The 25,819-nt window shown below is 42.3% G+C and overlaps 1 protein-coding gene across 4 annotated transcripts in view; it reads left to right on the top strand.

Moving 5' to 3' along the window:
• LOC121290609 (bromodomain and WD repeat-containing protein 3-like) overlaps positions 1-24,879 on the top strand; it is a 181,341-nt gene extending 156,462 nt beyond the window's left edge. For 3 of the 4 annotated variants that reach the window (XM_041211275.1, XM_041211274.1, XM_041211273.1), the window contains 8 exons: positions 2,974-3,052; positions 3,201-3,254; positions 4,198-4,341; positions 5,887-6,039; positions 9,778-9,947; positions 11,002-11,246; positions 20,084-20,236; positions 21,053-24,879. In XM_041211275.1, coding sequence (XP_041067209.1) covers positions 2,974-3,052; positions 3,201-3,254; positions 4,198-4,341; positions 5,887-6,039; positions 9,778-9,947; positions 11,002-11,246; positions 20,084-20,236; positions 21,053-21,792 — 1,738 coding nt within the window. In that variant the 3' untranslated portion in view covers positions 21,793-24,879. The remainder of the gene's footprint in view (positions 1-2,973; positions 3,053-3,200; positions 3,255-4,197; positions 4,342-5,886; positions 6,040-9,777; positions 9,948-11,001; positions 11,247-20,083; positions 20,237-21,052) is intronic. The other variant, XR_005945850.1, reaches the window with a different exon arrangement.
• The last annotated feature ends 940 nt before the right edge of the window (positions 24,880-25,819 follow it).

Below are 25,819 nucleotides of genomic sequence, written 5' to 3'. Positions count from 1 at the left end.
GCACCTGCTTGACTGCATCATTGTTCACGCAAGGGACCGCAGAAATGACCACTTCACCCACCCCGTGACAGGCATCGACTGGTGGACCAATCACCACCTTATCCAATCAGCCATTTCCATCAGCTGTGCCCCCAAACAATGGAAGCAAGAGAACCTATGCCACAAGAAAATTAACGTGCAAGACCTCAAAGATCCCACCAAAGCAGCTCTTCTCAGTCAGCGCCTTTCTGCCACCCTCTTAATTTCTAGCCACCGGGTGCTACAGTGTGGCTATAGTGCCTGGTTGACCTTAAAGTCCACCATAACAAACATCCTCAGAGATCCAGTGCAAAGCTTTCGCAGACTGCAAATGTCACCCCATTTCAAGAGAAAAGCAGGAGCGTTACAGGTGTCTGAAGCCAGTGGTACTGCATGAAACCCATGACATAAAGAACAGATGGTGGGCAAAATGAGTGTGGGAGATCCAACAGCTTGCGCACACTGAAGTCATGCGGAGTGCCTTCAGTGCTGTCAATACGATCTGTAGCCCAAACACTCAAGAGCACTGAGAGCCAAGCATGGTCGAGGAGGTAGTCGGTGCTCACTGGGAGAGAGCATTTTGAAGAATTCCTCAAACGAGACTTTGAATTGAACTCTATTCCTCAATATTCTATCCGGCCGAGCTTCTGAGCCATCCCGATCCAGAGAAAAGTTGCAAAAGCCACTCAACAGCTTTAAAAAAAAAAACAACAAAGCCTCTGAAGCAGATGGAATTCCTCCCAAAATTCTGAAACATGGGAGAGATACACTCGTGGCACACCTGGACAACCTCGTATTCCTCATCTGGGAGAGGAGTGCATGCCAGGGGATCTCAAGAATGCTGGGGGTAATCCTTGATAATTCTGTAAGAGCATCTCTTCAATGTAAACCAGTGGTCAACGAGGCAAGACAGTTAATATAATGGATCTAGATTGCAAACAATCAACAAGTTAAACTGACATTGGTGAGATCAGTGAAAAACTAATTTTGGAATATGGGTGCAGGTTTAATTACTCTCCCTCAAGGAATATGGCTGTTTTAGAACAGGTTCCAGGGAAAGTGACCAAGCATGGCTCCTGGACATTCATTAACCCTGTTTCTCTCTCTGCAGATGCTGCCTGACCTGAGTATTTTCAGTATTTTCTGTTTTTAGCTATTCAAATTTGATGCTGAGTAAAGAATTAAGAGGCCATTAGTATAAAATACACAAGCCTTGAGCAAGTTTAGAGATTAAAAAACAACTACTTCCCATCAGATTACATAATATATAAATTAACATTTTTTACATATAGATATTTATACATTGAATATTCACTATATAAAACAACTCATGAAGGTCATTTTTTGTGATGAATTAACTTTAAAAGGGAGTTAGATCACTGCCTTTTTGAGTAGACGAATTGAAGAGATTGAAGTATTTTAAAAATTTATTTATTTATTTTCAGGAGAGTTAAGAGAATTGTGTTCCATAAACTAGGGCATCAACATCTGGTAGCATAGGATGGAAGTTCATGATTGAATAAGTATACCAAAAGCAAAATACTATTGTTAGTGAAAATCTGAAACCAAAATCGAAAATGTTGGCAACAGAGCTCACTCTTTAGGTTGTTGACCTTTCATCAGACTGGAAGGTGTTAGAAATGACAAGCTTTTAAGCAAATACAGAGCTAGGAAAAGGAACAGGATGGAAAGAAGGAGAGATAAAATGGAGCTGATAAGTATGGAAACAAAAGCTGAGTCCAGAGGAGGTGTAAATGATTACAGCAGAATAGTGGAGGAGTAAGGAAGCATTGAAAATCTGGCAAAGTGAAGAAGGTTCCCTTGGCAAATATGTGGTGGAAGAAAGGCACGTCGACCTAGGGGTGCTGACACACTCTACATTTGTGTTCTGGACAAGAATACCAGGGGTACAGTGTTAAGAGATCTGGCAATTAAAATTTCTATGGTCTCATTCTTCTGAGGTTGAGTGGGAATCTGATTCAAACAATGAGTTTCCGTTGGCAATTACAAACCACCCAAATCTTCTCTTTACTCGTCTTTCTTAAAATGCATCAAAGCAGCAGATTCCTTATTTCAACAATTTTCAGAGGTTTGAAATCTTTACTGCCACTAGTGTTTTTCCTGCACTCAGTAATGCTTTACTCCGACTAAAATTTTCATTCTGGTTCATACGTTGTTTGTCAGCTCATTCAGTACAATAATTCATACTAAAATAGAGCAATTTTAATGTTAAATTTCTTAATTTTAAACTTTAGCATTTGAGTAATGCAAAGGACTAAATCAACCCTTTGATGACTGGATTTAGGTTTGAATGAAACCTGGATTAAAGAGACTAAAGTCTCTTCACCAGCCATGTGGACATTCTGTAAATGATTTGGGGTGTCTCAATGCAGTTATCAGTGGCTGTGGTTTCACAGCACAGAATTGTTCTCAATTGGCAGTCTCACTTGCAGAGCCTATGAAAATGGCAACTGTGAGAAAATGGTCTAATAGGGCTGTTTGAAGGCAGGAGCTGAGGCATGTTCCAGGGACAGAGCAGTATCGCTCAGGATTTATTTAAGGCTGATGCATTCTATCAAAAATGTATTTCTTTTCAAAAAGGAAACATTCTATCCTTGATAAACAGAAATCACAATTTAAAATGCATACTATTGAATATTTTAATATTCACCGCATATAATTTTTATGCTTTCCTCTCACACACCTCCCTAACACCCTGCATGATTCTCTGATGATCCAAGTCTCAGCTGTTTTACTCCCAGTCTCAGTTTATGTGGCTTTTCATCATTGTCGTTTTTCTAAGCCAAGTTGGCACAACAAATGCTGTACACTTTTGCTTTGCAGCATAGTACATTATTAACTAGAATGAAAATTTACTGATAATTTAAAGGTTAATGTGTTACTTTTCAAAATTATTACTTTTTGTATTTACAAATGCATGTGATTTAATTCCAGGAATAAAGACTCTATTGATATTTTTGAGATTTGGAGTACCATGGAGAATTGTTCACTGGACTCTCAGGAAGAGGATGAGGTACAAAAGCTAATCAAAAGGCTTATTATTAAATGTTGATACAGTTAGCTTAACTAATTTAGTTTATTCTGTAAACATGGAATTTTACAATGTGCTGTCCTTTTATGAATAAATTACTGCACTTAACCTGATTGTCATCTGATTTTAGGAAGATGATGAGGCAGTGAATGCTGTTGTTGCAGGAACGTCTACTGCTAGGAGAGTGAGTAACATAAATGTACCACTAGCAAAAGTATATAATTATTAGTCTAGCTATAAGTTTTGGTGCACTGGGCTTCCACAATGGGTACTTGTTCAAATTCCCACTTCAGCATTTTGCTGTCCTGCCCACAGTACTCTGAACTTACTACAGTGCCAGTAGCTGGACTGCTCTGTGTTGACATTACCCTGCTTTATTTTTGGACACTGAGACAGGAAAAGGGAAAACACTTGCAACCATTACAATGATTGGCATTGCATACAGTCCATATTCCTAAACGTTGAAAGTTAACTATGAACAAAACAGGAAAAAAAGGAACTGGCAGCTTAGAAAAAAAATGTAGATTTAATATTGTTCTTAATTTTTTTTTAGTAGTTCACTCGACTATGTTTTTATCTGTAGGAAGATTTTTCTCTGTAGGAAGATTTTTCTCTGGCTTTTAGTATTTATGATATTGAAGTGACTTTACTAGTTGTTAAATAAAACACATTACTTGTCAAATTTTTGACTGGAAACTAATTTGCAGGCCAATAACTTAATTCCTTGAAGCCAGAAACCCAATGAACATCTGTCAGTGAAGGAATTTTTTTTCTTTCTAAAATTTGAAACATTGTGCTGTTTTCAAACAGTGTAAATTGAATGCGTTGATAATGACTCTGGAATACAGAGAAGATTGCTTGATCCAACCAGATCATAGCTCTTTAACAGTTTTCTTTATGAATGATGCCAGTTCTGTATTAATTTGTAACATATTTTCATCCTTAAAGCTGCTATGCACCTGAAAATTTGTGTTTAAAAATTGAATCATGGTGCAAAATATTGCTGTATTAATTATTTCCTTATATATTTAGTATCATTATTAGTGACATATATATAAAATACACATTTTCACGATGCAATCTCATTGATTATGTTTTCTAATTTTCTATTTTGTTCCTGTGTGAAGAACCATGTAAGGCACCAATTGGGACAGAGCCTGAACTATGATATCAGCACATGGAAAACTCAATGTAGAGAACTATTGGAGATCCTGTTTCAGTGTGAAGATTCTGAACCTTTCAGGCAGCCTGTGGACCTCGCTGAATACCCAGTAGGTTAATTCAGACTTTTCCATGGAAACTAATTAAAGCCTTATAATTCCATAACATGGTAAATATAGTAAATGTCTCAAACAGATTTTTTTTGAGGGGGTGAATTATGTCAAGAAAACATTGTATTGATGTATCATCTCTGGCAGTCGAGTGCTGAACTTGTAACCAAAGAGTTATGTATCAGGAAAGCCTGACATTCTGACTTGTTCTATCTAAGTAAAACTCTTAAGCTTTACAGTCCCTGCAGTATTTTGATTCCCTAATGGTGAGACCAGAATGCTTTCTTTGAAACATTTATTGAGTATGAGTATTACAGGACAAGACAGCTTCTAACAATAAGAAAATAATTACGCAAATTACATAAAGCATTCACTTGCATCCACAAATGAATCTTGTAATTTAAATGCATTCTGAAACAGTAATTAATTGACTGACTTGTCAATTTTGGTAAATTGAAAAATTTTCTTTGGGTTTGAGATTTGTTTTTCTGCATTATTTTCAGCTGATGATGATGATTAGTCAGCTACTTAAATATTTTTTCATCTTTCCTAACAAGGGCAATAAAAATAAAATAAATGAAAAACTAGAAAACTAAAATAAAATTAATGGAAATACAAAGTTATTCTGTTAGCAATCATAACAGAAAAGATAGGTTAGTGTTCCCCATCTGAGATTTTTTAGAAGCAGCAAATATGCATTCTCTTTTGTTGAAAATGTTAAAAGTTGATTTTTAGCTCCTGAACTTCACGTGTTTAGAAGTATTTCTAAACTAAAAATAATAAAACTTATTTTACATTGTAACTTTCATTCAGTGAAATTTGTTTTGAAAGTTTCCTGAAAAATTTATGTAGCATGTTTTGGAAGCGCTGCTATTTTAAATAATTTTGCTGCAAGTTGCTACTGGGTATGAGCATATGCTAAGGTTTCTTCTGCATGTTACTGCACAACCTATAAACTTACCAGAAACACAGGATATATTTATATATATATATATATACCAGGATATATTTTTGTTTTTGTATTTAAATTTTTGAATTAGAGTTTTTAAAGTCTTCATCAGGGTTCATGGAAAATCTGGAAAAGTCATTGAATTTTATAAAAACAGGGATAAGACTTTTCTGACTTTGGGGGGAATTCCAACCTCTTCCAATGTTTTCTGACATCCACTTACCCCTCTCTAGAACTGTTTGCTTTGCATCAGATGTCCAGAATCTAGTACAGGTAAATAAACTGGTGATCCCATAAGCACTTTTCATAAACACAATTCTATAAAACAAGATACTCTTGCAAGAAATTGAGGTTGTTGGATAACTGGCATACAATGCAAGGTTCCAGTGCTTGTGTAAAGTTACAAACACCAGAGTTCGTGATATTTTTAGAAGGAAAAATAGGCATAAAATATTTCAATTTGATTGTGGAAAAATCATGGAATTTTATTTTACTAAAGATGCAGGAACTCTGGTTTGCCAAGAGTGCATATTAGGTTTTAAGCAAAGACGGTTTTAAGTCCTTACTTGCTTTTGATAATCTGTGGTCATGTCTAGGATTACAGGGATATTATACACACTCCAATGGACTTGGCAACTATAAAAGAAGCATTAGAAATGGAAAATTATGAAAGCCCTATAGAACTTTGCAAAGATGTGCGATTAATCTTCAGCAACGCTAAAGCCTATTCCCCAAACAAAAAATCTAAGGTAATCTGAATAGGATACTTTGCAACTGTAATAGTAAATTATGTGGACAAACTTTCATTCCTTTTCAGATGCACGTTAACTTGGATGAGTTCTTGAAGTCAGTGGAAATAAAAATCAGGGGTCTTGTGAAAATGGGCTGCATACACATCACCCATGTTATTCCATAACAAAGTCAAGATCTACCCCAGTATTTCCACAGCAATGTTGTTTTTGCACTCCCTAATGATAAATATCACTAGGAGTATGTGCTGTCATAGTAATCTTGGTCAGTTGCTGCCATGCACCCTGTATAACCAAAAATACAGCATGCAGCCAGAAGATTCACAACTTGCTCCAGATATAGGCTTGTAGATGAGCCACTATGTGCATATCTCTCACCACCAACCCCCCCACAACCCCGCACGCTCGGCTTCCGTCCGCTTACTCTCATTCACTCTTGCACCACCCACTCTTTTTCTTTCTCTCACTCTCACTTTCTCTGACTCTCTCTCTCTCTCTCTCTCTCTCATGTGCTCTCTCTCTCGTGCTTGCTCCCTCCCTTCTGCTCATTCCCTCCCTCCCGCTTGTTCCCTCCCTCCCTCCCTCCTGCTCGTTCCCTCCCTCCCTCCTGCTCGTTCCCTCCCTCCCTCCTGCTCGTTCCCTCCTGCTCTTTCCCTCCCTCCCTCCTGCTCGTTCCCTCCCTGCTTCCTTCCCTCCCGCTCGTTCCCTCCCTCCCTCCTGCTCGTTCCCTCCCTCCCTCCTGTTCGTTCCTTCCCTGCCTCCTTCCCTCCCGCTCGTTCCCTCCCTCTCTCCCTCCCGCTCGTTCCCTCCCTCCCTCCCTCCCGCTCGTTCCCTCCCTCCCTCCCGCTCGTTCCCTCCCTCCCGCTCGTTCCCTCCCTCCCTCCCGCTCGTTCCCTCCCTCCCTCCCGCTCGTTCCCTCCCTCCCTCCCGCTCGTTCCCTCCCTCCCTCCCGCTCGTTCCCTCCCTCCCTCCCGCTTGTTCCCTCCCTCCCTCCCGCTCGTTCCCTCCCTCCCTCCCGCTCGTTCCCTCCCTCCCTCCCGCTCGTTCCCTCCCTCCCTCCCGCTCGTTCCCTCCCTCCCTCCCGCTCGTTCCCTCCCTCCCTCCCGCTCGTTCCCTCCCTCCCGCTCGTTCCCTCCCTCCCGCTCGCTCGTTCCCTCCCTCCCGCTCGCTCGTTCCCTCCCTCCCGCTCGCTCGTTCCCTCCCTCCCTCCCGCTCGCTCGTTCCCTCCCTCCCTCCCGTCGCTCGTTCCCTCCCTCCCTCCCGTCGCTCCCTCCCTCCCTCCCGCTCGCTCGTTCCCTCCCTCCCTCCCGCTCGCTCGTTCCCTCCCTCCCTCCCGCTCGCTCGGTCCCTCCCTCCCTCCCGCTCGCTCGTTCCCTCCCTCCCTCCCGCTCGCTCGTTCCCTCCCTCCCTCCCGCTCGCTCGTTCCCTCCCTCCCTCCCTCCCGCTCGCTCGTTCCCTCCCTCCCTCCCTCCCGCTCGCTCGTTCCCTCCCTCCCTCCCTCCCGCTCGCTCGTTCCCTCCCTCCCTCCCTCCCGCTCGCTCGCTCCCTCCCTCCCTCCCGCTCGCTCGTTCCCTCCCTCCCTCCCGCTCGCTCGTTCCCTCCCTCCCTCCCTCCCGTTCGCTCGTTCCCTCCCTCCCTCCCTCCCGCTCGCTCGTTCCCTCCCTCCCTCCCGCTCGCTCGTTCCCTCCCTCCCTCCCTCCCGCTCGCTCGTTCCCTCCCTCCCTCCCTCCCGCTCGTTTCCCTCCCTCCCTCCCGCTCGTTTCCCTCCCTCTCTCCCTCCCGCTCATTCCCTCCCTCCCGCTCGTTCCCTCCCTCCCTCCCGTTCGTTCCCTCCCTCCCTCCCTCCCTCCCGCTCGTTCACTCCCTCCCTCCCTCCCGCTCGTTCACTCCCTCCCTCCCTCCCGCTCGTTCACTCCCTCCCTCCCTCCCGTTCGCTCGTTCCCTCCCTCCCTCCCTTCCGCTCGTTCCCTCCCTCCCTCCCTTCTGCTCGCTCGTTCCCTCCCTCCCTCCCACTCGTTTCCCTCCCTCCCTCCCACTCGTTTCCCTCCCTCCCTCCTGCTCAATCCCTCCCTCCCTCCCGCTCGCTCCCTCCCTCCCTCCCGCTCGCTCGCTCGCTCCCTCCCTCCCTCCCGATCGCTCGCTCCCTCCCTCCCGATCGCTCGCTCCCTCCCTCCCGTCGCTCGCTCGCTCCCTCCCTCCCGTCGCTCGCTCCCTCCCTCCCGTCGCTCGCTCCCTCCCTCCCGTCGCTCGCTCCCTCCCTCCCGCTCGCTCGCTCTCTCCCTCCCGCTCGCTCGCTCGCTCGCTCCCTCCCTCCCGCTCGCTCGCTCCCTCCCTCCCGCTCGCTCGCTCCCTCCCTCCCTCTTGCTCGCTCGCTCCCTCTCTCCCGCTCGCTCCCTCTCTCCCGCTCGCTCCCTCTCTCCCGCTCGCTCCCTCTCTCCCGCTCGCTCCCTCTCTCCCGCTCGCTCCCTCTCTCCAGCTCCCTCCCTCCTCCCGCTCGTTCCCTCCCTCCCTCCTCCCGCTCGTTCCCTCCCTCCCTCCTCCCGCTCGTTCCCTCCCTCCCTCCTCCCGCTCGTTCCCTCCCTCCCTCCTCCCGCTCGTTCCCTCCCTCCCTCCCCGCTCGTTCCCTCCCTCCCTCCCGCTCGTTCCCTCCCTCCCTCCCGCTCGTTCCCTCCCTCCCTCCCGCTCGTTCCCTCCCTCCCTCCCGCTCGTTCCCTCCCTCCCTCCCGCTCGTTCCCTCCCTCCCTCCCGCTCGTTCCCTCCCTCCCTCCCGCTCGTTCCCTCCCTCCCTCCCGCTCGTTCCCTCCCTCCCTCCCGCTCGTTCCCTCCCTCCCTCCCGCTCGTTCCCTCCTTCCTGCTCGTTCCTTCCTGCTCCTTCCTGCTCGTTCCTTCCCGCTCCCTCCTTCTCTCCTTCCCACTTGCTCCCGCTCCCTCCCTCCCTCCCGCTCCCTCCCCCGCTCCCCCTCCCTCCCGCTCCCTCTCATTCACTGCCTAACTGTGTCTCACTCTCACCACTCACTCACTCTCTGACTCTTTCTCTCTCGTGCACTCTCTCATGCACTCTCTTGTTCACTCACTCTTTCCCCTCCCTCCCCCTCCCTCTCCATCCCTCCCCCTCCCTCCCTCTCTCCCCCCCCCCCCCCCCCATTCATTGCCTAACTGTGTCTCACTCTCACCACTTACTCTTTTGTGCTCTCGCACTTTCCCTCACTCTCTTTGACTCTTTCTCTCTCGTGCATTCACTCTATTTCCCTTACTCTCACTCTCCTTCCCTCACTCACTCGCGCCCGCTCTCTCCCGCACACCCTCTTGCATCCTATCTCTCTGTCTTCCCTCTCCTCCTTTTCTCCTTCCTCCCAAGGTTCCAGATTAATAGATGATTAAGTTATGACTGCAAAATTGTGCTTATCTGGACACTCAACTCAACTGTGATGTGCCCTTTTCAAGCTCCCTCTTCCACATTTCCAAATAATCTCCCGATGCTCAATGTCAAGGCTCACAGATCAAGGACAGTTACTAGGATGAGGCCCTTAATTACAAAAACCAGATTGTTATTAATCAGCACTTTCAAGAGAGCAAGTGAGAAAATTGTAATTAAAAGCCATTTAATGCTAATTTTGATGGATTATGCAGTGACCTACAATAATTGTTAATTAATAGTTTTTCCATTAGAATGTTGCTGTGTTATGATTTATATTAGAACACTCTTAACAGCCATCTTTTTTTCTAATAAAAAATTAGATATACAGCATGACTCTGAGGTTGTCTGCATTCTTTGAGGACCAAATTCGAACAATTGTCTCTGACTATAAAACAGCTCTAAAATACAATAAAAGGAGTCAGCACAAACAGAGATACAAAAAACGCCTACATAGCTCTGAAGCCTCCAGGTCAAGTAGCAGAGCCTCCAGGTATGTTATTTGCAGAGTGGTATTTTCTTTAAATGGATCACGTTTAAAATTAAGACAACGGTCATTTATTTTTTAACCACTGCAGTTCAATAGATTGTCCTTAGCTGTGCAGCATGGCCATATTGTGGATTGGAAGGGTTAATGGAACTGGCTGCAAGTGGTCAGAAAATTTGCACACACAACACTTAAGAAACTCACCTTTTTGGAGAATTGTAGACGGAATATTGTGTTATACCAGCTTGTGGTACACCCAAATCTGCACCTTAGTGGTGTATTTTGATATGAAGTAACTTGAGGAAAAATAAAGCTATTTTTTCTTTTGGTGGGGGCAATGGAAGATGAATTAAAAAGATGATGTTCAAAAAGCACTTGCAGGACAATAAAAGAAGAGGCACCTTAATGGTTAGAGTAGTTAAATAAAATGATCAAACAACAGACACGTGTGGGATTGTTAAATGTTTCCATTATAATTGAATGTAATTGGTTGTTCAGCCTGCACACACAAATTAAAGTTCAATCACTGGGAGTAGCGTGGAATATTCTTTTGCTAACTGTGAGGCAAATGTCAATTATGCCATTATTGTAGCAGGAATTTCGTACCAGTTTGAAATTGGTTCAAAATAGAGGGCTGGCAGCCTTGGGGGGGGGAAAGGAACTAGAGTGTTTGAGTAAAAAGGTTATACACAGGAGATGAGAAAGAATTGCATGACTAAAATGCAAAGATCTTAAAGGAATAGTTTCTTGAGGTGTTCCAAGCAAGTTGCACACGAGGCTTTTTGCAATATGAGACAAATTCTGAGACATTAGAGGGGAAATATTACAATGTATATCCATCATTATGGATAGAGAGAGATGCAATTTTCATCTGGATGCAGAACTTCAGAAAGTAAATGGGATTTAAAATTACATGTAGGTGCATATGTGTCTATATCCATAAGATCTGCATTCTTTAAAGTATTACTTGCAAGTGCCACCATTTGGTTACCATTTATAATTTCAAGAATGTAGCCAGCAATCATCTTGAGCTGTTTACTTGTTATTGTGCAATATTTAGTCCAGAACGAAAACGAAAACCAATGAAGCCTCCAGCAAAAGTGGAACATCCTTCCAAAAGATCTACCTCATTACATTCATCTCAGAACAGCACAAGTAGTACTGGAGATAGTGCCTGCAGCGATGCTTCTGAGCATTCTTCTACATCACCTAGAGTAAGGAACATGAGGGCCAAGACAACTGCCCTAACTTTAAAAAAAGAAAGAAAAAAAGACTTGCCCAATGGGTCAGTTGGATCAACAACAGGTGAGCAAACAAACTGAATTCAGTTCAAGTCGTATGTGGAATGTTTTATTTTGTTCAGGATGCTATATAAATGCAAGTTGTTGAATAAACAACAGGTCATAGTACAGTGTAGTTCTGTTTCTGTTTTCATATGTGAGGTGTTGTGGACATTTGTAAACTCTTTCTTGGCCATCATGAATTCTTGATATATAAGTTTTGACATATTGATGTGGAGTGAGTCCGAGCAGCTACAGGCCAGTTATTCTAACGTCAGTGGTGGGTAAACAGCATCGTAGAATTGGCATTTGAGAGACCTGAGTAATTAAGGAGACCCTGCACAGAATTGTAAAAGGGAGATCGTGCTTGACTCGTCTATTTGAATTTTTTGGTGAAGTAACAGAGAAGGTTGATGATCAGAATGCAATGGATGGTGCCAATATGGGCTTTAAGAAAGCTTTTGGCAAAGTACCACATGAAAATCTGGTTAACAAAATTGAGGCTCATGGAATAGAAGGGTCAGTGTCGAGTTGGATAAAAAATTGGCTAAAGGAAACAGCAAGTTGTGGTAAATGGTTATTTTTCAGACTGGAGGATGGTAAACAGCACTGTTCCTGGGTCAGTGCTGGGGCCCTACTTATATAGACATATTGGAATACAGAATACAGAATAAAATTACAAAAATTGCCGATGATACCAAACTTGGAGGAGTGGCAGACTGTAGGTGATACTGGTCAACTGCAACAGGACATGGGTAGACTAGCAGAATGGACGGACAAGCAGCAGGTGGTATTTAGTACAGAGAAGTGAGAGGTGATGTATTTGGCAGAAGGAATAAGAAAAGGCAATATAGACTTAATGGCACAGTTCTAAAGAGTGTGCAGGAACAGAGGGATCTGGAGGCGCTTGTGCATAGACCTTTGAAGATGGCAGGATTGTTGATTCACAGCTGGATGTGATTGTACAAAAGAAGCTACAGAGGAGAGTTAGGAGGATGTTGCCTTGACTGGAGTTGAGTTATGATTGAGTTATTAATTTGAATTATAAGGCAAGGTTGGATAGGCTCAGGTTGTTTTCATGGGAACAGAGGAGGCTGAGGGGAGACCTAATTCAAGTGTGTGAAATTATGAGGGATCTAGATAATGGATAAAAATAGCCCATTGCCCCAGATATAGAGTAAGAAGTGATTCAAGGGGAAATTCTATAAATCAGAGGGTGAACAGAATCTAGCTCACTGCCCTCAGAAACTCACATGAAGCTTTTTGTCATTCTTTCATGGGACATGGACGTTGCTGGCAAGGCCAGAATTTGTTGCCCACCTTAATTGCCCTTGAACTGAGTGGCTTGCTAGGCCATTTTAAAGGGCTGTGGGTGTGCCAGGTAAGCAGATTTCCTTCCCTTTTTATGGCAATCACTGATAGTTCACCATCACTGAGACTAGTTTTCAATTCCAGATTTTGTTAGTTGAATTAAAATTCCACCAGCTGTTGTGATGGGATTTGAACCCATGTCTTCTGGATTACTAATCCAGTGACGTTACCACTACACCACCATCTCCCCTTGGAAGTGAGATGCCATATCCTACAAGACTACTGAAGAAGAGATGGAAAGTGGGATTAGGCTAGATGGCTACTTGTTGGCCAGTGTGGACCTGATGGGCTGAATGGTCTTCCATGCTGTCAGTTTCAATGATGTATAGAGAATGTGGTTCAGAAAGCAAATGGGATCATAAATGGTGCATTGAGTACAAAAGCAGGGAGGTTATGCCCAAACTTAAAGCTCTGCTTAGGCCACAATTAAGAGTATTTCATTCAGTTCTGGTCACCACACTTCACAAAAGTTTTTGCCTTTACCACCCTTTCAGGCAGTGAGTTCCAGGTCTCTATCTTGGGTGAAAAAATGTTTCCTACTTTTACCAGTTACTTCAAATCTATGCCCCCTGGGTTTTGACCCCTCTGCTAACGTAAATGGGTCGTCCCTATTTACCTAGGCTCCTTATAATTGTACACCTCAAAGTGGGGGAGGTGGTGGCGTAGTGGTATTGCCACTGGACTAGTAATCCAGAGATCCAAAGTAATGATTTGAAACCATGTGTCGATTGTTGTAAAACCTCATCTGGTTCAGGAGGAAATCTGTCATCCTTACCTGCTCTGGTCTACAGCAATGTAGTTGACTCATAAATGCTCTTTCAAATGGCTTAGCAAGCCACTCAGTTGTGTCAAACTGCTACAAAGCCTATAAAGAAGGAAACTGAACAGACCACTCGGCATCAGCTTAGGCACCAGAAACAACAACTGCAAACTCAGCCCTGTGCACCCTGCAAAATTCTCCTTACTACGTCTGCTATCTCTCAGATTTCTCAAGCAACAGCCTGACATAGTCATAGTCATACAGAATTGTACCAGATACACCATCACCATCCCTGGCTATCTCCTGTCCCACCGGCAGAGGTGGTGCACAGTCGTATACAGTTGGGAGGGAGTTGCCCTGGGAGTACTCAACATCGACTCCAGACCCCATGAAGTTTTATGGCATCAGGTTAAACATGGGGAAGGAAACCTCTTGCTGATTACAAAGTATCACCCAGCCTCCCAACTGATAAATCAATACTCTTCCATGTTTAACACCACTTGGAGGAAGCATTGAGGGAGGCAAGGGCACAGAATATACTCTGGCTGGGGGGACTTCAATGTCCATCACCGAGAGTGGCTTGGTAGCACCACTACTGACCAAGCTGGCCAAGCCCTAAAGGGCATAGCTGCTAGATTGGGTCTGTGGCAGGTGGTGAGGGAACCAACAAAACGGAAAAACATACTTGACCTCAACCTCACCAGCCAGCCTGCTGCAGATGCATCTGTGCATGACAGCATCGGTTGGAGTGACCAGCGCACAGTCCTTGTGGAGACAAAATCCCGTCTTCACATTGAGGATACCCACCATCATATTATGTGGCACGACCACAGTGTTAAGTGGGATAGATTTCGAATAGATCTAGCAACTCGAGACTGGGAATCCATGAGGCACTGTGGGCCAACAGCAGAAGCAGAATTGAATACAACCGCAATCTATAACCTCATGGCTTGGCATGTATCCCCCACTCTACCATTACCACTAAGCCAGGGGATCAACCCTGGTTCAATGAAGAGTGCCAGAGGGCATGCCAGGAGCAGCACCAGGTACACCTAAAAATGAGGTGTCAACTTGGTAAAGCTGCAATTCAGGACTACTTGCTTGCCAAACAGTGTAAGCCGCATGCAATAGACAGAGCTAAGCACTCCCACAACCAATGGATCAAGCTCTGCAGTCCTGCCACGTCCAGCCATGAATGGTGGTGGACAATTAAACAACTCAGTGGAGGAGGGGATTCCACAAGTATTCCCATCCTCAATAATTGAGCCCAACACATCAATGCAAAAGATAAAGCCGAAGTATTTGCAACAATCTTCAGCCAGAAGTGCTGAGTGGATGATCCATCTTGTCCTCCTCTGGAGCTCCTCAGCATATGGACATATGAATTAGGAGCAGGAGTAGGCCATTCAGCCCTTGGAGCCTGCTCCACCATTCAATAAGATCATGGCTGATCTGATTGTAACCTCAACCCCACATTCCTGCCTACCCCTGATAACTTTTCATCCCCTTGTTAATCAAGAATCTATCGAGATCTGCCTTAAAAATATTCAAGCACTCTGTTTCACTATACAATAAATCCGCCGGTTCCCCTATATCCATAGCACATGTGACTCAAAGAACTCCAATAAATTGGTTAAACATGATTTCCCGTTCTCAAAACCATGCTGACTGCCTGATTGCCTTGAATTTTTCTAAGTGCCCTGCTCTAACGTCTTTAATTAATAGCTTCTAACATTTTCCCTATGATAGATGATAGGCTAACTGGCCTGTAATTTCCTGCTTTCTGAATCCCTCCCTTTTTGAATAAAGGAGTTACATTCCAATTTTCCAATCTAATAGAACCTTCCCCAAATCTAGGGAATTTTGGAAAATTAAAACCAAAGCATCAATTATCTCACTAGCCACTTCTTTCAAGACCTTAAGGTGAAGTCCATCTGGACCTGGAGATTTGTCAGCCCGCAGCACCAACAATTTATTCAATACCACTTCCCTGGTGATTGTAATTTTCCCAAGTTTCCCACCTCTTGCATTTCCTGATTTACAGCTATTTCTTGGATGTTATTTGTGTCCTCTATAGTTAAGACCGATGCAAAATACCTGTTTAATTCATCTGCAATCTCCCTACTTCCTGTATGATCCCTGCTGGGGTTACCCCAGAGTGGAGCCCAGCTTGATAGATCGTTTTAATTTGTTTGTTTAGATATATGGAGTGTGGCCACTCAACAGATTGACTGGAGTTAGCTAATGAGCTTTTAATAAAAGAATAAAACATTTATTTAGCAAGAAAAGATTAACTATATTACAATACTCCTTCACCCACAACTATACGTTTACAGATGTATACAGATTTGTAAGGAAGTTACAAAATACTCTATACTCTAATGCTCTTATACTCTAATGTTCACAGTTGGCAACCTGTGGTCAGACACACCACACTCTGAAACCAAGTGACAATCAGATGCTGTGGATCTCACTCCAACTCCCCCCAGCCACTTACACTGTGAGGCAACTGGTCTCACTGAACTCAATGTTTCACACAGGGTTTCCAACCTCCACTCTCCAAGTCACTTTCTCTCAGATGTCTTCTGCAAGGGTTCACCTCCAGGGTTTTGAACATTCCTTCTGATGTTCCTCTCCCCTGGGTCACCACTTGCGTTCAAGCTTATCTGCATGCACTCTGTCACACTGACTCAGCGGTCAACAGTACACCACTGCTTCATATGCCACTAGCAAAGAGTTACAGACCTTCTGCCATCTCTTGGGACCTTCTGGCCTCTTGCACGCTGTTCACAGCTTTCAATCTGCTTTGTGCTGCTTTTGTTTATTTAAATTTGAAGCTTGGAGTTTTTCTCTCTGCCCCTTACTCTTAACTTCACGTAACAGGACCTTTTCCAGGTTCTTGTCCTTCCCTTTGACTTGAAGGTCTTCTCTGGACTTTCTCCTGTTCCACTCCCCTGGATTTTGGAGCCTTTTCTCTAGCTTGGGACTGGCTATCTGACCCCTTTGCTCCTGTCTCTCCTGGCAGCTGTCTTCAAAACCAACTGAACTCAAGTAATTTACAAATCAAACTGCTGTTTCTAGTTTCTTCTGTCTGTCTCTATGGGAGGGACCTGCCTCTCTGGACCCCTGTTGCTAGGCAGCAGCCCAGTTTCTCTACTCTTGTTTAACTTAGCTGCAACAGTCATAAAACTCTCATTAGAAATGCAGGCACCTTTTAAAGTGAAACAAACTCAATTTAACATTTTCTTAACATACAGAAATACAATTCAAACTTAAACATTAAAGCTAAAACTCATTCCTAACACCCACAAATACAAGTATAACTTACTTGAACTATCTCTATTTCCTAATTACCTCTATTATCAATTCCCCAGACGCACTTTCTACAGGACCAACACTTCCTTGTTAACTCTTCTTATTTAACTATCCATAGAAACTCTTACTATTTGTCTTTATATTAATAGCTAGCTTTCTCTCATACTCTAATTTTTCCCTCCTTATTAATATTTTTGTCATTCTTTGCTGTTCTTTATATTCTGTTCAATCTTCTGACCTACTGCCTGTCTGCACAATTATATTAATATACTTAGTTTTCTTTAAGTTTGATATTATCTTTAACTTGGTTGACCCTTCCCTTGGAAGTTTTCTCTCTCATTGGAATATATCTACTCTGTATATCCTGAAATATCCCTTTAAATGTCTGCCACTGAACTTACTATTGATATATCCCTTAACCTCATTTGTCAGTTCACTTTAGCTAGCTCTGCTTTCATGCCCTCATAATTGCCCTTATTTAATTTTAAAATACTAGTCTTGGACACACTCGTCTCTCCCTCAAAGTGAAAGTAAAATTCAATCATCTTATGATCGCTGCGACCTAGGGGTGCCTTCACTATGAGGTTATCAATTACTCCTATCTCATTGCACAATACCAGGTCTAGTATAGCCTGCTCTCTGGTTGGCTCCAGAATGTGCTGCTCTAAGAAACTATCCTGAAGACGTTCTATGAACTCCTCATATTTGCTACTTTAGCCCATCTGATTATTCCAGTCTATATGTAGATTAAAATCCCCCATGATTATCGCCGTGCCTTTCTGACAAACTCCCATCATCTCTTCTTTTATACTCTGTTCTACCATGCAGTTACAATTAGGGGCCTGTACACCACTCCCACAAGTGACTTCTTGCCTTTACCATTTCTCATCTCAACCCAAACCGCTTCTACATAAAAACAGAAAATGCTGGAAAAACTCAGGAGATCTGATAGCATTTATGGAGGGAGAAACAGAGTTAACATTTCAAGCCTGTGTGACTTCTTCAGAGCTCCACATCCTGATTTCCTGAACTTAGGTTATCCATCCCTAATGTTCTAATACCATCATGAATTAACAGAGCCACTCCACCTTTTCCTAACTTCCTGTCCTTCCTAAATGTCATGTACCTTTCAATAATCAGTACCCAATCTATGTCATTCTATAGCCATGTCTCTGTAATGGCTATCAGATCATATTTATTTCTATTTATGCTATCAGTTCATCAGAGATGCCAGTCTTCAGCCAGTTCGATTCACACTGTGTGATATCACGAAAATCAAGAAACGACTGAAGGCACTAGATACTACAAATGGGCCCTGACAATATTCTGGCAATAGTACCGAACACTTGTGCTCCAGAATGTGCTACATTCCTAGCCAAGTTGTTCCAGTAAAACTACAACACTGGCATCTACCTGACAATGTGGGGAATTGCCCAAGTATATTCTGTCCACAGAAACGAAATCCAACCTGGCTAATTACTGCCCCATCAATCTACTCTTGATCATTGGTAACATGATGGAAGGTGTCATCAACAGTGCTATCAAGCGGCACTTGCTTAGAAATAACCTGTTCACTGACGATCGGTTTGGGTTCCACCAGGTTCACTCAGCTCATTAAGACTTGGTTCAAATATTGACAGAAGAGCTGAACTCTTTAGAGGTGAGATGAGAGTGACTGCCCTTGACATCAAGGCAGCATTTGACCGAGTGTGGCATCAAGGAGCCCTAGCAAAACTGGAGTCAGTGGGAATCTGGAAAACCCTCCACTGGTTGGAGTCATACCTAGTACAAAGGAAGATGGTTGTGGTTGTTGGAGGTCAATCATCTCAGTCCAGGACATCACTGTTGGAGTTCCCCAGGGTAGTGTCCTCAGTCCATCCATCTTCAGCTGCTTCATTAATGACCTTCCATCATAAGGTCAGAAGTAGGGATGTTCGCTGATGATTGCACAATGTTCAGCACAATTTGCGACTACTCAGATACTGAAGCAGTCCATGTCCAAATGCAGCAAGACCTGAGCAATATCAAGGCTTGGACTGACAAGTGGCAAGTAACATTCACGCCACACAAATGTCAGGCAATGACCATCTCCAACAAAAGAGAATCTAACCATCACCCCTTGACATTCAATGGTGTTAGCATCACTGAATCCCTCACTATCAACATCCTAGGGGTTACCATTGATGAGAAACTGAACTGGACTAGCCACATAAACATTGTGGCTACAAGAGCAGGTCAGAGGCTAGGAATCCTGTAATGAGTAACTCACGCCCTGACTCCCAAAAGCCTATCTGCCATCTACAAGGTACAAGTCAGGAGTGTGATGCCTAGCTGAGTACAGCTCTAACAACGCTCAAGAAGCTCAACACCATTCAGAGCAAAGCAGTCTGTTTGATTGGCACCACATCCACTAACATTCACTCCCTCCACCATCGACGCACAGTGGCAGCAGTGTGCACCATCTACAAGATGCACTGCGGAAATTCACCAATACTCCTTGGACTGCACCAAACCCATGATCACTGCCACCGAGAAGGACAAGGGCAGCAGATGCATGGGAACATCACCACCTGGAAGTTCCCTCCAAGTCTCTCACCATCCTGACTTGGAAACATATTGTCGTTCCTTCACTGTTGCTGGGTCAAAATCCTGGAACTCCCTCCCTAACATCACTGTGGATGTGCCTACACCGCATGGGCTGCAGTTGTTCAAGAAGGCAGCTCACCACCACCTTCTCAAGGGTAATTAGAGATGGACAATAAACGTTGGCCTAGCCAACGATGCCACATTCCATGAATGAATAAAACTGTCATCCCTCACCCTCCTCTGTTCCAAGGAAAACAACCCCAGCCTATCAAATCTTTCCCTATAATGAAAATTTTCCATTCCCGGCAACATCTTTAAAATAGAAATCGTAGAAAATTTATGAGAAATCATCATACTGCTGTACATACATTTTCTATGTTTAAAATCAGCTTGACTTGCCCTCGGTCAATTTTTCATTACTACCAGCATTTTTCTGCCACTCTCTTTCCATTCCCCAGTCAGCACAAGTCTAGGATTCTGGGCAATTGCGCGGTACCCACCTGTCTCTGGCTTGGTGTCTTTGAATTTAGCAGGCTTTATTGTATGCAAAACATCAGGTTTCAGTGTTGATCTCTTGTTGGTTTAAAACCTAACAACTGGAAGCCGAGATTCTGATTTTTTTTTTTGAGAAAATTAGTGAAATTATGCTCAAGATCTCTGGATAGCCTTTTTAACATTAAAATAAACAGTAACACATTTTTGAGAAGTCTACTAGTGAGTAATGATTTGAGTGAAAATACAATGTTTAGGATTCAGAGCAAATTCGAAAGAGTTTGCATAACTAAGATGGAAATAGGAGAGCTCTCTTTCTATGATATTGTGTTTCTTAGTATCAGAACATGAAGACTCCAGTGAAAGTTCTGCTGAAGAAAATGAAAGTGCCATGAAGTCTACAGCTTCTTCTTTGAATGGTGCTTGGGCAGAGTCTGTGGCTGGCAGCAGTAGGACAATAAGAAAGCATGTGTCACCTAAACAAAAAACAGGTGAGCATAGTTGAGCTTTTTTATATGTACATTAACTATCTGGTCCTATTGATTTTGATACCCATCTTGAAAAGTATCTCTTTTTTCTTTACTTTCACTTGCATAGTAGTTCAGTAGAGATTGGCAATCCAACAATGTTGGGGAGAAAATCTGATATCATAATTTCTGTGTACCATGACTACTTCGGTGTACTCTGCTTGTTACTGAATTTTAATTATATTTCAAATTTTTTCTGGGGGGTTGTTAAGCGATGGCCTGTGTTTTAATTCTCCCGATCAGTTGAGGTATTGGGTTTGTTTCTTGTCATTAAGTTTAGCACAATTTAGTTTGTCATGTACTCAGCTGAATCAGAAGTTTGATGGTTCAAGCTCCCCATTAAGACTTGCACATGTAAACTATGCTGATCAGTGCAAGATTGAGGAAGGCTGCATGATGACTGTGCCATCCTTTTGATGAACCTTTTAAACTTTGACCCTATCTTGTTCCAGCAGTTCGGCTGGCTGTAACAAGGTCTTATGGAGCTATTTTGATTAAAGGCAGGAATTGTCTTGGTGCGGTGACCAACATTTCTTCCTCATTCAGCACTGCCAGAAACAGATTGACCGAACAAGGTGCAAATTGTCCATTATTATTGTGTGCAATGCTTCTGAGATTTTTTTTTCTTTGTCATCTTTCGCTACCATTCTGACTCTTGAGAAGGCAAGGTGATGTGGCTACAAAAAGTTCTGATTTGGCTCTTTTTATTTTGAGTTTATTTAATCCCTCTTCTAACTGAAGACGTTTAGAGGTAAAACTAATGTTTTTGTTTAATTTCAGAAACAGAAACAAGTGATACTCAGGTAAATGGGGACAACAGAAAATTGGCCCGTCAGACTACGGCAGCTAAGAAACGCAAGATCTTGAGTGATTCTGAGGAAGAAGACGCCGATTCTGAGAAAGAACAGGAGATGTTAGGTGCAATTAAGAGAAGAAAGTATGCCTATGTTTTGGAAGAAGATGACTCTCTGTCTGACAGCCAGCAGCAGCAGGAAGGAGAAGCCCAAAAACCTAGTTCAAGTAGCAGTACCAGTTCTGGGACTGAAAGCAGCTCAAGCTCCAGTTCTGAATCAAAATCCCAGTCAGACTCTGAATCTCGATCTATTTCTGATTTGGATAGCGATTACAATGTGAAAGCAAAGACAAAAGTGAAATCAAAGATAAAAGTGAAAGCAAAGACAAAATTGAAGAGAGGAAGACCTAGAAAAGTTAAAGGGAGAGGAAAAAACAAAGTAGCAGTTTCCAAAAAAGTCACCAGTAGGTTAGAATATAAGAAGCAGCAAAAGATCTTGGACAGCGATGATGAAGAAGGGGATGATGATGATGATGACTCTGATTATGTAAAACGGGATTGTGTTTGTAGACCATCTGCGATAAGGACCAGAAATCAAGGCAGAAGAACTGTAAGATATGATGATTATGACTCAGATACAGACAGTGTTTTACAAAATGAGATTGCTAACCATGGAGTGTCCAGGTCTGGACGGGTACGGCGAATGCCCATGAGAGTGAGAGACTGAGATGTAGCCATTTATTGGCATTGTACCACTGTGAATTTGTTTTCTCTAAAATTTCAGGGATTATATTTATATTTTTCTGGATTTATTTTCTGGGGAAGTGGGGCAGCTGGCTGTGCTCGGACACAAAATCATGACCGATATAACAACCATTAAGGAACGTGTAGTAACAGCACAAGAAACTGCAGTAGTACATAAGGCAACCCTAGCGATATCTGTGGATCATGCTAGAAAAGTGTGTATAACTTAGTTTTTTTCTACTATTATAAGCACTACAGCTAAGGTTATTTATTTTTGCTTCCTTGCATGCATTTTAAGCCAACTGAACAGCATATCTTTGTCTCACCAGTGATCAAAGCAGTTATCTTCCACATTTAGACACTGGATAATGGCAGCAGGACGAAACACGAGTTTTACATCCATCAACTTTTTATGATTTGTGATAATATCTTTGCATCAATTGAATTTATGTTCAATTCAAATAATTTTGCCTCAAGCTTGTGTATCTTAATGCCAGATTAGAGATTTGTTTTGGAGGTGCAGGGTAGAAGGGAAAGAAATCCCGCTGTTCTTTGGTAAGGATAGAAAAATCAGAGTTTCTTTTCAAAAAGGTGCACAATATTGCTTAAAATGCCTGTAACTTTCTTTGTCCTAACCCTAACATTGCTTACATTAACAAGCAATAGTTAATTTAGTAGCAAGTTGGATAATTCTGATCCTTTAAATTTTCTGTCACATTGGCAGCCATTGTCTGTGCCTGATCAAGTTGCTGTTTCCTGTGTTTGAGTAAAGAGCAAGAACAATGTAATAGTAATGGCTTAACTGACCAGAGTATTTTTTTTTTTGCCCATTTATTAAAAGGTGGAGAGGAAAATCAGTATTTACACAGTATCAAACTGATTATGAACTAATTGCTGATGTTGAAACAGTGCAGATTTATTTGGAATGTGAGGAATGGCTTGGCACAAAGTTGAGGAGTAATGGTTTGGAAGTTATATGCAGGAAAAATGTACCTAATTGACATGGCCTGGTTTAAAGTCAATTTTACCCCTGTTTTAAATTACTTTCCAGTTTACTCTCTTGTCTTAACTGAATTGTATTTGGTTTATTAAATTAATTTTTATTAATATCTCAACATATATCCAAATTTTTTTATGCTGGCCATCAAATTTAGCAGAGGGTAGAGTCTTACTTAAAAAAGACTCATTAAAAACAATTTTAAAACATTATTACATTTTTAAAAGAGAGCTAATCCAAGTGAATTCAGAAAACATAGATTAACTGTGAAGTGCTCTTTTGCTGTGATAAATCTTGTGTGAATATTCCAAATAATACTTTGTAGAAAGTACTTTCTCAAAATGTGGGTTATCAGTGTGCTGGTGTACAGTGCTATTGGTACCTTCAATCTGTACTTTTACACTGAAGTTAATCCTTTCTCAGAGTTTGTAAAATTTGTTTAGAAGAAGATTCTTTCTGCCCTCCACTTCTGAAGACAGTAGAATGTGATTCCATCACCCATTTGGTACCTTGCTTGAGTATCCATATGTGTGTCTGCATAGTGAGCATTCGCACGCTTATCCAACCAAAGTGTTGAGGAGATCTAGGGTTATTTCACCCAAGCATGATCTTGACTCCACACAACACATACACATAATCTTGAACAATTGTTGAAAGATCACGTTGGCTGTTGTTTTTCCTCCACAGTCTAGAGACATTGTGGATAACTAAAGCCCCCGCTCAGACTGATATAAGCCAACAGAAATTAACAGGTATCAAACTTGGAGCTTTGCTGCTCTATACTGGGTATCACAATGTTACTGTAATGAGTCATTGGAGAAGTTCCTGTGCAAATCTTTAAATCCCAAGCTGCTTGCCAGTTTCCACAGAGGGACACATAGTATAAATCTTTTGACTGGTTCTACAACAATCACTGATGTCTAAAAGTTGCTAGACAGAATCTCCTTTGATAAAGAAGTCTTTAACTTGGTTATGATTTGCAGTTCACAGAGTAAATACTGCAAGAAAAGTAATTCCATAGTTTTGTTTTTAATGACAGCAATGCAACGCATCTAAGTAAATTTCCAAATTGCCAGCAGGTATGGGAACTGATATAACTTTTCTGCCCATTTATAAAATAACTTGTCTGAATTTATAATATGTCCCTGAAGCTATAAAATTGGCTGTTGTTTTCTGAAGACATCTACCCACTGCTAACTGTTCCAAAAAGTCTTAGCGTTTATGCTTTAACTCACTATTTTCAGTTTCATACAAAATTACTGCATTGTTTTTAGTTTTGTTATTTTACAAAATGTGTGAATATCACTTAGCTACTTAACAAGCCATTTATTTAAAAAAATGTGTACTGAAACCGGTTGTTGATCAGGTTAATTATTGTTTTTCCTATTAACTGAATCAAATTGACCTATTCTTTCATATATTCAGTTTTGGCCTTTACAAAAATCTACAATAACAGTGAAATTAAATGTCTTAACCAGAAACTTTAGCTTTTAAAAGGCAAAGACCTATTAAAACTTGTGAATCTACAAAGTTGCTGATATTTTTGGCACAGCAGGACCATTGGCCACCATTCTTTAGAGGTATGATCCAGTTGTACCTGGGATAGCTTGTCTACATGGTTTCCCATTTTACCACATGCATATTTTTGTATGGGGTGGAGACTGAGCAAGTCACCTAAAAATGATTTTTTATGCTGTACAGTCTTTTAATTTTTTTTTAAATTGCAGCCAAGCTTTGCATTTGTCATGTGCAGAATACTTTTGGGGTGCCAGATGATCACCTCTGAAAAAGAGGAGACGGTTAAAATATCTGTAAACTCACGAGTGAGAGAATGTGATTTCTGGCATACAACATGATTTATGACAGCAGCCACAGTTTTGTTCAGTCTGATTTTTAAAAAAATCTATAATGGCAAGTGACCTTTTAGCTCATCCACAGTTTATTAGTGTGGAATTGTGTTTATAAAAAGAAATTGGTGCCTTCAGTTTTGTCTGTGCCTACAGTGATAATAGATAATATTTGTACTCTTTTTTTGTGGTGGTTGCCCTCAGGAGCGCATTAAAACCAAATGTTTTATCCCAGCCACCTCCCCTCCTGCGTCCGTCTTCGCGCCCCCCCCCCCCCCCCCCCCCCCCCCCCCCCCAAGCACCAAATCCCAAACACCCTGACTCGAATGTTGCAGAATATTTGGGCATGGTCAGATTTTATACATTTAATGTCCATTTCAAAATGGAGGGGTAATTTTGATGAGGTAATTATGGCTGTATATAAAATGGAGAGGATAATTTTAACCCAACTCCCCAGACAGGAAACCCATAGGATCAGGTGCAACTCTGGCTTTACCCAAGGCACAATATTACTCTGAATTCAATGGTGAGTAAAATCAGGCAGGGCTTAAAACCAATGTGGCATTCAATTCTGTCAGTTTCTGGTTGGGTGAGTTACGTTAAAAATTGTCCATATAGTTTATCTAATTTTTTTATTTGTTTGCATTAACTGAGAATCTAAACCTGTGAATTGTCTTCCAGTTATGAATTTTGTTGTGGGTTAAACTTCCCTCAATATTGGATATTGTTTAGATATATGGAAAAACGGTGCTAATTCTGCATCAGGTGATGGATTTAGAAAATGTCGATTTAAACAGTAACCACGGAAGTCCAATAACTTGCAACAAAACTAATGATAGGCTATTGTTAATTAACTATAAACACTTTTGATCCCCTTAAAGGAGCAATAAATCTATCAATTGAGAAGCAGGAAGTTCTCTGTCTTATTCCCAACTATATTCCAATGAATGTGAAGATGGCAGTTTCAAAAATGGTAAAGACTGAGTCTCTGAATTAGCCTTCACATACCTCAGTCATCAACCAAGTTCATACTGCATATTTCTACTAGTAATTCCTTGGATCATGAAGCATAATATTTACTTTTGATTAAATCTGTTAACATGATTTTACTTTATCTTCATTTCCAATAATTAGTTGAGCAGCACAATGCTTGCATATAATGTTCA

The sequence above is a fragment of the Carcharodon carcharias genome, chromosome 18 (genome assembly GCF_017639515.1).
Source record: "Carcharodon carcharias isolate sCarCar2 chromosome 18, sCarCar2.pri, whole genome shotgun sequence".
Lineage (NCBI taxonomy): Eukaryota > Metazoa > Chordata > Chondrichthyes > Lamniformes > Lamnidae > Carcharodon > Carcharodon carcharias.
Note: the sequence above shows the minus strand (reverse complement) of the source record. Positions and strands in the feature narration are given on the sequence as shown.